Source organism: Larus michahellis, chromosome 2 (assembly GCF_964199755.1).
Source record: "Larus michahellis chromosome 2, bLarMic1.1, whole genome shotgun sequence".
In the NCBI taxonomy this organism is placed as follows: Eukaryota; Metazoa; Chordata; class Aves; order Charadriiformes; family Laridae; genus Larus; species Larus michahellis.
In genome coordinates this window covers 145,548,344-145,559,437 of record NC_133897.1, presented here as the reverse complement: position 1 = coordinate 145,559,437, position 11,094 = coordinate 145,548,344, and the positions used below count along the sequence as shown (strand labels likewise).

The window sequence follows — 11,094 nt, the reverse complement described above, 5'->3', positions numbered from 1 at the left end:
GTATCTGGATTTTTGAAAATAGTGATTAAAATTAATGTTTTATACAGATGTCTTTATTTTGAATGTAAATAAACATTTTTAAATCTAAATATTCCTCTCTAATAACTTCAACAAAAATAACATTTTGGCTAGCGGCTACACTATTTTTGCCATAATTACACCATTATAAGTAGGAAAAAGAACTAATAAAAGCTTCCATAATTAGGGAGGAAAAGAGATGCTGTGAGGAGGCAAAGATATGCTGGAAACAGTACAATATTGATAGAAAGGCACTATATGCCTAAATCTTTGTGTAATGTAGCTTAGTAAATGAAGTCATTCTTCCACACGTAAAGGACTATCTGCGGTTACAATATTAGGAGCACGGAGCGATTAGAAGCTCTGAGCCACCAGTGCGGCTTAGCTGACTAACTGCAAACTCCGTCTTGAAATTTTGGGGCCGGAACATTGCTTTTTTCATTCACCTCAAACCATTGGCTCCTCTTGATGCCTGTAAGGGCCACAGAGGCTGGAGGCTGCAGCACTGCTGACAAGGGAGCTCACACCCTGAGCAGCCGGGGCTGCTGCCGGCCGCCTGTGCCAACAACCCAGGTCCTCCTGGGACCATGCTACTGGCTTTGTGCCAGCCCCAGCTGTGCTTAAAATGATCTAAGGATGTCTAGTGCACCTGCACTGACACCTCCTGAGTGCTGCATGGATGTGGCATTGAGTAGCAGAGAGGGCAAGGAAGGAGCAGCAGCGGGTGAGAAGCAAAATGCAGAGCTCTGAGTCGGCGACGAGAGGACAGCTTGTATGAGCTGATGGGTGCAGGACAGATCAAGGCAACGAGCGGCAGCTGGGATGGGTCAAAAAGATGGAACCAAGAGGTCTGAGTGAGGGAATTAATTTGGGAAAAGAGTTTGAAACACAGGGTGAGACATGGGAAGGAAAAAAAGGATCAGGAGGAAAAAGTATGGAAGGAGATGGAGGGGAGACTGGGCAGGAGGCAGGGCGTCATGCAGGATGAGTCTGGGGTGAGAGAAACAGCTCCTGAAGCAAACATCTAGAAGCAGAGCAGTGAGAAGAAAGGAAGAGGAAAAAGGAAGGGGGGGTGGGGGAGAAGTTCAATAAATAATGGATTTTCGCCTTTTACTCAAAAGGCTTGGATTTATTCAAACAGTGGGACCCTCAGCACCAGCCCTTATCCCCAGCCAGACATGGCTGTGGCATGTTCCTGGATTGCTGCTGGGCTGTTTCCCATTTAGATCCAGGCTGTCCCTGCTCCTGAAGTGGGACCAGTACAAAGTTGGTCTTTGCCAGAAAAGCTGCACTGGCATCGGGAATAGTCTGCACTGGTCTGGAATGGCATGGCGTGCTGTTGCTATGTAATAGATGACCTCATAGAAAAGCATTATGCACACATAGCTGGGCTGAGCTGCTCCGCCATCGGCTGCGGACAGCATCCATTTCAGCAGCTAATGTACTGAGAGCTCAGTTTTCAGATGCAACCTAAAGGACTATAATTTTTTAATCTGATTTGCACCCCCAAAATTGAGATTATGGCCACATTATGTCTTATTATCTGCTGTTTTTTCTCCCCAGTATATAGCATGTCTTATCCTTCCCCCTGCTACCCCACTGCAGCTGCCGCCTCTAACACAGCAAAAGCTGTAGAACGAATGGTGCCAGCGCAGAAGAAAAAAAGCAGTGACAAAAAAAAAATGGGGGCAATGGGAGAGAGAGGAACGTGGGGAAATGGGATGCCGATGGTTTGGGAAGCTCCAGGAAACTTCAGAAGTGCAGAGCTGCGAGCCGTGTCCTGGGACTGAGCTCCAGAGGGAAGGAGGATACTTCGCGCAGACACAAATGGCAGTCACAGGGATATCGGTGTATTTAGTGTTTGCATTGTGAAAGTCAGGATGGCACTTTATGGCTATAAAAACCCTAGCCCTGCCCCACAGATAGCTTTACAGAACCTGTTTCATTTTCCAACAGGTCTAATACAGATGAACCGTATGTGTATTGTAACATGTTCTTTATAGCTGTCTCTGAAGTTTCCCAGGGAGAGATGATCTTTTAAAAAGTGAATGGAGCGTGTCAGTGCCATAGGCAAGTGTATTGATATTAAGGAGAAATACTAAATCATCCTCTGACATTTTAAGATGATAGCTACTGGTTTAAATTTAAAAACCAGTCCAGGGACCAACTATTAGAAATACTTCTCCCTGCTCCTTTTCAGCTCTTTGGGCTTTGTTCTGGCCGCTGAACTTTTGAAATCCTCAGAAGATAAATTTACAGTCTGTGGCTGCTCAGACTCAGGGAAGGTTATTAAACAAGCAAACCCAAACAATTAAATAAAACCTTAGCTACATGCAATCGCTTTAATTTTGTCCTTTGATATCGTTCATCAGATTAAGTTCCTTCTAAACAAACTGCACATCGTGCTTGGCCTAGGAGGAGTGGAATAAGCCCATATGCATCCTGACAGGGGTGTTTACTCGAATGGAGTTATCCCAGCCTTGCTGCGCGTACTTGGGTCTGAGAACAAGAAACCAGGGATGCAAAAGGGCCTGGGGACAGGAACTCGGAGAACAATAAGGGGAGAGAAACTTAGAGGAAATAACCTACTGGGAGAACGGGAATGCACTGGGAATAGAAAAATCAGTCAGACAGGAAGAAATCAGATACTGGGAAGATGCCCATGAAGAGGGAGCAAAAGATGCCCATGGAGAGAGGTTTGGAAAGGAGCAGTGTGCTGCGAAGGGAGGACAGGAGCTGCCAACACAGCTGGGGAGGAGGCAGTCCCAGGGGTGCAGCACCCAGCAAGGGAGAGGGTGCAAGTCCCAGGGGGTGAGGAGGAAGAGAGCAGATGGTCCTTAAATAAACTTTCACTAGGGAGGCTGTTCTTCAGCCAGCAGACCAATATTTCTGGCTGCAGAAACTTTTCTTTCCTTCTGCATCTTGCTGGACAGGAGCAGATGGAGAGATAGGCCCTGACCACCTAAAAAATTTTGGCCACATTTGAGACTGCCATGTCAGCCACATCAATGGAAACTCCCCTGGCTATCTCAGCCTGGGGCAGAGCAGGGTTGGCTTGGGGCTCCCTGCCCCTGGCCCTGGGGTGGACATGGTGGCCCTCTATGGAGGCAGCAGACAGCGATAAACAAGCAGCCACAGGCAGCAATGCAGCCCTTTCTGCACTGATGGCCTGACCACAGCTCAGGCGCTTCTGGTTTTGACTTGCTACTCATTAACAGGTTTCAGGCAGTTTGATTCCCTGCTGCAGGACCAACAAGGGTCAGGGATGAGGACGCTGCAGCCATCCAAACCCTGTCAGTATCTGCTCCCATGGCCCTCCTGGGACCTGTGACTCACCCACAGATGGACCATCCTGGAGCCCTGGCACCCTGCTAGGTGGGACCCAAGCAGGCCCTCCCTGCTGAGCTGGGTGCAGGGGGATCGTTCCCCCCACTGTCCCCTCCCTGGACAGGGCTCCCTGAGCCAGGAGGAAGGTTTCTCCCTGCCATTCTAACCCTGTCAGTAGTAGGGCAGGACAGGTGTCCCCACCCTGGAAAAGAACTTTTGGGGCCCCAAATTACCCAAGACACCGCAGGGAGGGTGCCAGCAATGACAAGAGCAGTGGGGTGGCAGAGGAGGGGATGCACATCCAAGCCACCCTACAGCACCTCAGGGAAAATGCCTCAGCATTGTCACCAGGCCTTCCCAGAGGGGACGTGAGGCACTGGTGAGGGGCTCGCAAGGGTGAAAAGAGAGGGGAGGCTGTGTGTCCATGCTACCACCCTGCTACCTGCCTACTGGGCACAGGTGCTGAGTGCACAGCCCGTGGGATGGGCATGCCAGGCCGCCGAGGGGGGGTGGCTGGGGGCTTACAGGAACGGCAAGGGAAGGAGGGAGAAGGGGGGGCCCTCACGGCGGGGCGAGGGTGTCCCGGGAGGGGGGAACAGCCCCTCTCCTCGGCGCCCCTCCATCCGCCCCCCCGGCCGTGACCTGTGCTCTGCAGCGGGTGGCTCCCGCGGGAGCGGCGCGGATGGCGGGGGGGGGTGGCTTGGAGGAGGGGAAGGGTGGGGAGATGGGGAGGGGTCCCCGCCGCCAGCGTCACCGCCCTGCGAGGGTCCCGCGGATGAGCCCCGGGGCGGGGGGGGGCGGTATTTGCGCTTCGCTGTTTGCTCCCAGAGCTGACGGGAAGGAATCGTCTTCTGCGGGATAAAGTCCCTGTCTACGCGGGTGAATTGCCCGTGTCCAAAGTCTACTGGCAGGAGGCTGTCTACGGCAATCTCCGCGAGAGGGATGACTTTTACAATATATGGGCTGATTGCAAATAAGTTACTAATAAGCCGCTTTGGCGTAAGAACGGCTCTATGCATTATTTCCTAAGATCTGTTTATTTGCAAGTATTTCTTTCTTTCTCTTCTTTAAAAAAAAAAAATCGTTCGGGAAAATAAAAAAAAAGTACAGAAGTTAATATTTAGACATTCATACTATTAAGTAATAGAGCTATAAACTCTCCAATACGGCACTTTCATTTTACTTAACAATAGATAACACAACAGCGACAGTGAAACAGGCCAAACAAAAGCGATCACCAAAATTGTTGTGACAGTACAATTACCCGGCTAGGAAATTTATTCAATATGCTTTACCATTGCATTGACACAGCAGGAAAAAAAAAGGCCAAATGTTCAGGGAATAATACAACAAGGCAGGAGGTATTTGGAAAAAAAAAAGGATTTATTTTGAAATACACTTTCCCTCCCCGATTTGTTATCGATGTGCATCTGACACGACGATACGAAACAAACAAACGAAGAAAACCACATTCTGTACAGAGCTCTAAAATGAGCCGCGAGTATCTACAAGATGAGCTTTACGCCTGGGTGTGGGTTGGAGAGGGGGCCGATCCTGCAGTCCGCACTCTCTAAACGAGTTTCGCAGACGTGTGGTAGGAAAGCTTGGCCCCGAGTCTGCGTGTGGGTCTCCGTGTGTGTGTGTGTGTGTGTGCGCGCGTGTCTGTGAGTTCCTACAACACAGTCCTTGAGTAAAATGGGCAAGTTGGAGCTGCCGGAGCGGGCGCAGGTCCCTGGCTGCTCTAGAAGTCCTGCCGCGGGGTGTGAGTTAGACTGTGCCGCCGTAGATCACAGTTTCGCCTGAACACTTTGCCGCACTGCTCACAGTTGTAGGGCTTGATGTCTGTATGGGTAAGAAGGTGAGTTTTCAGATTACTTCTTTGATTAAAGGTTCTTCCACATGTGGGGCATTTGTGTGGAGATTCCTGTTCAGATTTGAAGCAAGCAAAGGATTAATCCTTCACAAACTACCTGGTTTAACGTATTACTGCACTTTTTTTTTCTTATCGCAACGCACAACTTGAAATATCGGGGTTGGACACGAAGCGAGGGCAGCCCCGGGCGAACGGCAGACCGCCTCTACTCGCCCCGTCCTGCCCCAGAAGGGTTATTTTTTTAGTTCTCGATTTGGCGGCATTTCGCGCTCCTGGGGCGCAGGGAAAGCGGCCGCCGCGCCGTCCTCCCGCTCCGGAGCTCCCGCTGCCCGCCGACGGCCGCGGCGGTCCCGGCGGGCGGGCAGGACGCTCTGCACCGCTCCGCACCGCTCCGCACCGCGCCGCCGGGCTCCCCCGCCGCCCTACGCCTGCCGCCGCCCAAACAGGACTGGAGCCCTCAACGAAAAACGCCTCGAAGCGGCGGCGCGGACAAAACCAAAGCCGGGGCTCGCTGCCCGCCGCCAACCGCCTCCCCGCCGGCTTTCAGCTCCTATCCCGCGGCCGCCGTTTTTACGCGGGTCTCCCGCGGCCGCGGCGGTAACCGCCGGCCGCTTCCCTCTCCCGGGGAAGCACGGAGCCGTCAAGTGCCGGAGCCCCCTCGCTCCCCTCCGCACCGGAGCCCCGTCCCCCTGGCAGCCGTCGCCCCTCGCCCCGCGGCGGGCCGGACCGGGTCCGCGGCGGCGGCACACGCGTAGAGGAGGCCGGGGAGCGCCGGGCTCACCTGCATGTGTAGGGTTTTGTGGACCGCCAGGGTCCTGGACTGGCAGAAGCCCTTCCCGCACTCCTGGCACTTGAAGGGTTTCTCTTTGGAATGGATGTACCTGGAAAGCAACCCGAGGGGTGAGCGGTGGTGCCGGCAGCGCGGGGCCCACCCGCCCCTGCGCCCCGCTCCCCCAAACCCGGCTCCCCCTCCCCTTCCCCGTTTCATTTTCCCTCTCCCGTATAATTCTGATCATGGTAAAACGCCTCTGTTCAAAACATTTGCAATAATTCGTATCGAGGAGTGATTGCCCTCTCTGGTGACAGATCGGGACAGCATCTGCTGCGCCAGCGGGACCCGAGCCCGTTCTCCACTGGAGGCAACGCAGATCCTCCGCGGGCGTCGCTCGGCACCGGCCGCGGGGTGCGGAGGTGGAGGGGGGCGAGCCGGGGAGCGCCCACCTGCACCCCGTCCTCCTCCCTGCACCCCCCAGGGCCGCGCTTCAGAAGCACAACAGCCCCGGGGGCTTCACCCCAGCCCCCCCAGCGCTGGTGCCCGCCCCACGCAGAGCGCAGGTTTTGGCTCTCCTGGCCGTTCCGCGGCCGCGGAGTTGGAGCCGGGGGTTTCTCCTGCTGGCTCAGCCCAGAGCTCCCGGGGCGGCTCAGCTTCACACCACCCCCGAGTGGTTCCCCCCACCCCAGCTCCGCCCGGCCCCGGTCGCGGTGGTCCCTCACCGGTGGTCCCTCAGGTGGTCCTGCCTCCGGAAAGCCTTGTGGCAGATGTCGCAGGTGTAGGGCCGCTCGTCCGTGTGGGTCCGCTCGTGGATGAGAAGGTTGTAGGACTTGGTGAAGTGCCTGCCGCAGAACTTGCAGATGAACTCCTTTTTCGTCTTGGAAGGCAGGCGGCCGCGGGAGGGCTTCCTGTCCGGGGACAGCTTGCTGATGCCCGACAGGGGCGAGGCCAGTCCGGGGCTCAGCTTGGCGAGCTCTCCCACCTTGGGGGGGTCCTCCTGCGTGGCGGCCACGGCCAGGTTGGCAAAGTCAAAGCGGGGCCTGTCCTTGTGCAAGGCGGGGAGGACGTGGGCGATGGCCCCTTGCTTGGGGTGGAAGAGGTGTGTGGCGAAGGGGAGCGCAGGGAAAGGGAAGCGAGAGTCCACCAAGCCCTGGGCAGCCGCCATCTCCGTGATGGTGGAGCGGGTGATTTCATGCACATTGGGGTAGCCCAATGTCCAGTGATTCATGTGCATGGTTTGCACGGCGCTGAGTCCATACAGACCTTGCAACTGGTCCACAGCTGCGGGGAAGGTGTTCACAGCCTGGAGGAAGGAGTAGTTGGTGAGTTGGAGCGACGGGTGCAGCGGGATGGGGGCTGGCAGAGCCTTGCTTCCCATTTTCCCGGGGCGGGCGCAGGCCGGCGGTGCGGCTGGTGCCTCTGCTGGGCTTTCGAGACGGGGAGAAGATCCTAGGAAGAGAGAGAAAGGAGGGGAAAGAGAGCTTTACCGAGAGCAGCGTGGTCCCCCTTACCGAAGAGAGCGCGGCGGCGGAGCCAGGAGGGGCTAGGCACGGCCCCGGTGCGCTGCCTTCTTGCGGCCCCAGCGCCCCGCCGCAGCCCCGGCTCCCGTCCTCCGCCGGGGCCGGCGGCCGCCACCGACTCACCGGCGCGATCGCTTCGACCGGTGAAGCTACAGCGTAAAAAAAAATTTTTTTAAATATCACTCCCAGAAACACCCACCCCAAATTAAAGTAAAAAGGAGAAAACCCAGCGCCGAGCCAACCGAAGGCGCCGAAGATTCAAATTAAACGAATCGTGGAAAAATACACCCGGAACAGAGCCGGGACCGGAGCCGGGGACGCTCCGCTCCGCTCCCCGGGGCCGCCGTCCCCCCGCAGCGCCCAGCCCGGGCCGCGGCCGCCGCGGGGACCCCCGGGGGCCCCCTCCCTCCTGCCCCCCGCGTCGCTCCCACCCTCCGCCCGGCCACCGCGGGCGCGGAGGCCCCGACCCCGACCCCGTCCTGGCTGGGGCCTCCCCGGGAGGGAGCAGGGTGCTCACGGAGAGCCGAGGCAGGCCCGGGTGGGGACGAAGTGGGGGGTAAACCCCGCGTTTATCCCAGCTCGGATGCTTATTTTTCTTCCTTCAACAACAACTCATTTATCAAGATAACCGAGGGAGAGAAAAGGAGCTCCTGCCCCGCACGCACACCTCCTACCCAGCCCCCCGCGCCGCAGGTCCTAAATAAATCCACTTTGCGCTGAGATCCCTTCCAGATGGCCGGGGCCGCCCCACGTAGCCCGCCCGGGCCCGGGTGATCCCATCGGCGGCCAGGAAAGCGGCCGGCCCGGAGGCCTCCCCGGCGCGCCCGGCACGGCGCTGCCCCGCAGCCGGCTCCCTCCGTCACGCAGGGCCGGGAAGGACGAGGGCAGCCCCGGCGAGACGGAGCCTCCCGCACCCCCTCCGCCGTCCCCCGGCCGGGAGATCCGCCGGAGCGGCGGGGCCGTGAGCTAATGAGCGGTGTGTGACTGTCAGAGGGTTTCACTCAGCCCATTCAACCGAAACCGCCGGGCCCGCTGCTCCCACCTCCCGGGGGGACCCCTCGGCGCCCCCGGGGAGACGCTCCCCTCCCGCGGGGCCGGGGGATATCGGCGCGGGGGGCAAGCCCCTGCCCTCTCCTTTTTTTGTTTTCGGTGGGGGTTCACTTCCAGCAGCCAAGCGGCTGCTACGACCCAGAAAAGCGGCGGCTGTTCCCCAACGGAGCGAAAGCAAGCGCCGGGGTCTCTCCGGGCCTGTAAACAAGAGGTAGGGCCAAAGGTGCCCCAGCACCTCCTGGGATTTGGGTGGCGGGACTGGTGGGGCGTAATTCCTCAAATAAAAAAGACACTCCCACACCCCCCAGAAAAAAAACAACAACTAAACAAAAAAACCCCAAACGACCTCAAAACTAAAGGAAACTCTCCGAGCGCGGAGCCCGCGCCCCAAGCAAGAGCCCTGCCCCTCCGGGCCGCCGCCGCCCCGAAGCCCTCACAGCGGCCGCACGGCTCGGGCCGCTCCGGGGGCACCGTGCAGCCTCACGGTGGGAAGAGGCTTTGGGATATTTTTCCTAAAATACTTTTCCTCCCCGTTTGTGGCACTGCACTGAATTGCCCCTCCGGGAAAAAAATGCGGCAACGAGGTCGGGTGTGAACAGCAGCGCTACCCACCCCTGTTTTCGTTTTCCTTGAATCGTGGCTCTCCCGGATTTCCTCCGTTGCTGCCCAGTTTTTCTCGTTTGTGATTTTATCGAGACCAGGGACAGTGTTATCGATACCACCTATTATATATGGCGACCCCCTTTTTTTTTTTTTTTGAGGGGTGTGGGGGTTGGCTATATATAGAGACTTATTTTTAAAGATGTCGTAGTGTGAGTTCCTATTCGCTTTCCGCCAGGAACAGACACAGCGGCAATAAAATCGCTTTTCCCTGGCTGTTACCGCGGCTCCTGCCTCCATCCCGGCTCGTTGCGGAGGGATTTGGGAGCCACCGTCTCTGAGCTATGACCGAGGTGGACACAGGATTTCGGTAGGGCAGAGCCTCGTCCTTCCCAGCCGCGTTTTGCGGCTGTGTGTGGTGGTGTCATTGCAGGGCGCTCGTTTTCATGCCAAAGAACCAAGTCCGAAAAAACTATGCGGAACACGAAATCGGTATTTCAACGCAGAAAGTTTTAAAACCGTTGCCTGAACCGCGGTATATTTATTCCTATCTGTACTCGGCGGTAACTTCATTAAAGCATACAAAAAAAAAAAAAGACCAAGAAGTGTCTTCCTGCATGATTTTAAGGCCAGTTATAATAAGGTGCGGGGGGAAAAGTCAACCAAAAACGGATGTTACTTAAACCTTGGCACTTCCTTTTCCCTTGCCATTCAGAGCGCTTAATTAAATTAAGCCCGGTGCCTCGGCAGTACGCCCCTCTCTACCTGCCTGCCTGCCCTGCCGCCGGCCCGGCCGGCGCTCCCCTGCCTCCCGCGGCGGGGCCGGGGCCGGAGCCGTGCCCCGAGGTCTCTGCGGTCGTTCCCGGTGAGCTGATGGGGGGCTCCGGGCCGCCTCCGCTCCCCGCCCGCCTCACTCGCCTCCGCCGCTGCCCGCGCAGCCAGGTATATTTCCACGGACCGAGGACTTGTCCGGCGCGACCCGCGGGTCACTCCACGCAGGGACCGGCTCCTCCCCGCCAGGAATTTCACGTGGAGGACATCGACCGCGCACCCCGGGAGGCCCCCGCCGCCTGGCCCCGCACCAACGCGCCCGCGGCGTGCGGGGGGGACCCGCATCTGAACCGCCGCGGAGCTGCAAACTGAAAGTAAACCCGGCGACCCCGCGATCCTCCCCCCCACACGCCTCCCCGGGACGCCGCCGCCCCGCTACCGCCGACGGCAGCGGGCAGGGCGGTCGGGGGAGCCGCTTACCTACCGCAGCCGGCTGCTCCTCCGGGGGAAAAGCCGAGGCGGCGGCCGCGGCACCTTCACGGAGACATTAGATCCACAGCGGGGGCGCTCAGCGGGGCCGGGGCCCGGCGGCGGCCGGCATGTTGCGGAGGGCTAGGCGGCGGCTGGGAGCTCTGGTCCCGGGGCCCCGGCATAGACCGCCGCCACCCCACCCGCAGCCTCCCGCCTTCGACCCCGGCGAGGCTCGGCGAGAGTCTGAGCCGCCCCCTGCCCGGTCCATCACATTTCAGCGGTGAGTGGCGTGGAGCGCTGTCCCCGCCCGCCCGCCGCCGCCGGCCCACCCCGCGGCGCGCACAGCCCCGTGCTCGGGGCCGCGCCGCTCTGCTCCGCCCCGACGGGACGGGACGGGACCGCCCCCGGCCCCGGCCCGCCCCGCCGCGCCGGCCCCACTGTTTACTTGTGTTTGGGTAGCAACTGGGTTTTAAAGGGGCAGGACGCCCCCCCTCCTGTCCCCCCCCCGCCCCGCGTCACCTAAGGTGACTTTTTCCTTCGAGAACGGCCCGCCGCCCCCCGCCCCGCTGCCAGCCGCGGGAATTTGCGCGCTCCCTGCGCCGCACCGCCCGCCTCGCCCGCCCGTCGAGCGCCGGCCAGCGTGACACACTGCTTAAACACCTAAAATAACCCCCCTCCCCAAACCCAAAGCG

General features: G+C 58.5%; 1 protein-coding gene across 6 annotated transcripts; it reads right to left on the bottom strand.

The window, feature by feature from the left end:
• Positions 1 to 4,369: 4,369 nt before the first annotated feature.
• On the bottom strand, positions 4,370 to 10,757 carry OSR2 (odd-skipped related transciption factor 2). 6 transcript variants are annotated; one of them, XM_074573648.1, is made up of 4 exons: positions 10,416 to 10,757; positions 6,713 to 7,439; positions 6,000 to 6,099; positions 4,370 to 5,269 (listed from the first exon to the last, which is right to left on the bottom strand). In XM_074573648.1, exons 2-4 carry the CDS (start codon positions 7,366 to 7,368, stop codon positions 5,087 to 5,089), a joined length of 939 nt encoding a protein of 312 aa, XP_074429749.1. In that variant the 5' UTR covers positions 7,369 to 7,439; positions 10,416 to 10,757; the 3' UTR covers positions 4,370 to 5,086. The 6 variants fall into 6 exon arrangements, with proteins under 6 accessions (XP_074429749.1, XP_074429751.1, XP_074429752.1 ...); XM_074573650.1 differs by having other exon boundaries at positions 4,370 to 5,187; positions 10,412 to 10,647; XM_074573651.1 differs by having other exon boundaries at positions 4,713 to 5,187; positions 10,416 to 10,743.
• Between the last annotated feature and the right edge of the window lie 337 nt (positions 10,758 to 11,094).

Coding starts and splice junctions, on each gene's coding strand:
- OSR2 (XM_074573648.1), bottom strand. CDS start 7,368: ATGGGAAGCAAGGCTCTGCCAGCCCCCATCCCGCTGCACCCGTCGCTC. Junction 6,100..6,712: donor GACCACCTGAGGGACCACCG/GTGAGGGACCAC, acceptor GTTGCTTTCCAG/GTACATCCATTCCAAAGAGA. Junction 5,270..5,999: donor ACAAAACCCTACACATGCAG/GTGAGCCCGGCG, acceptor AAATCTGAACAG/GAATCTCCACACAAATGCCC.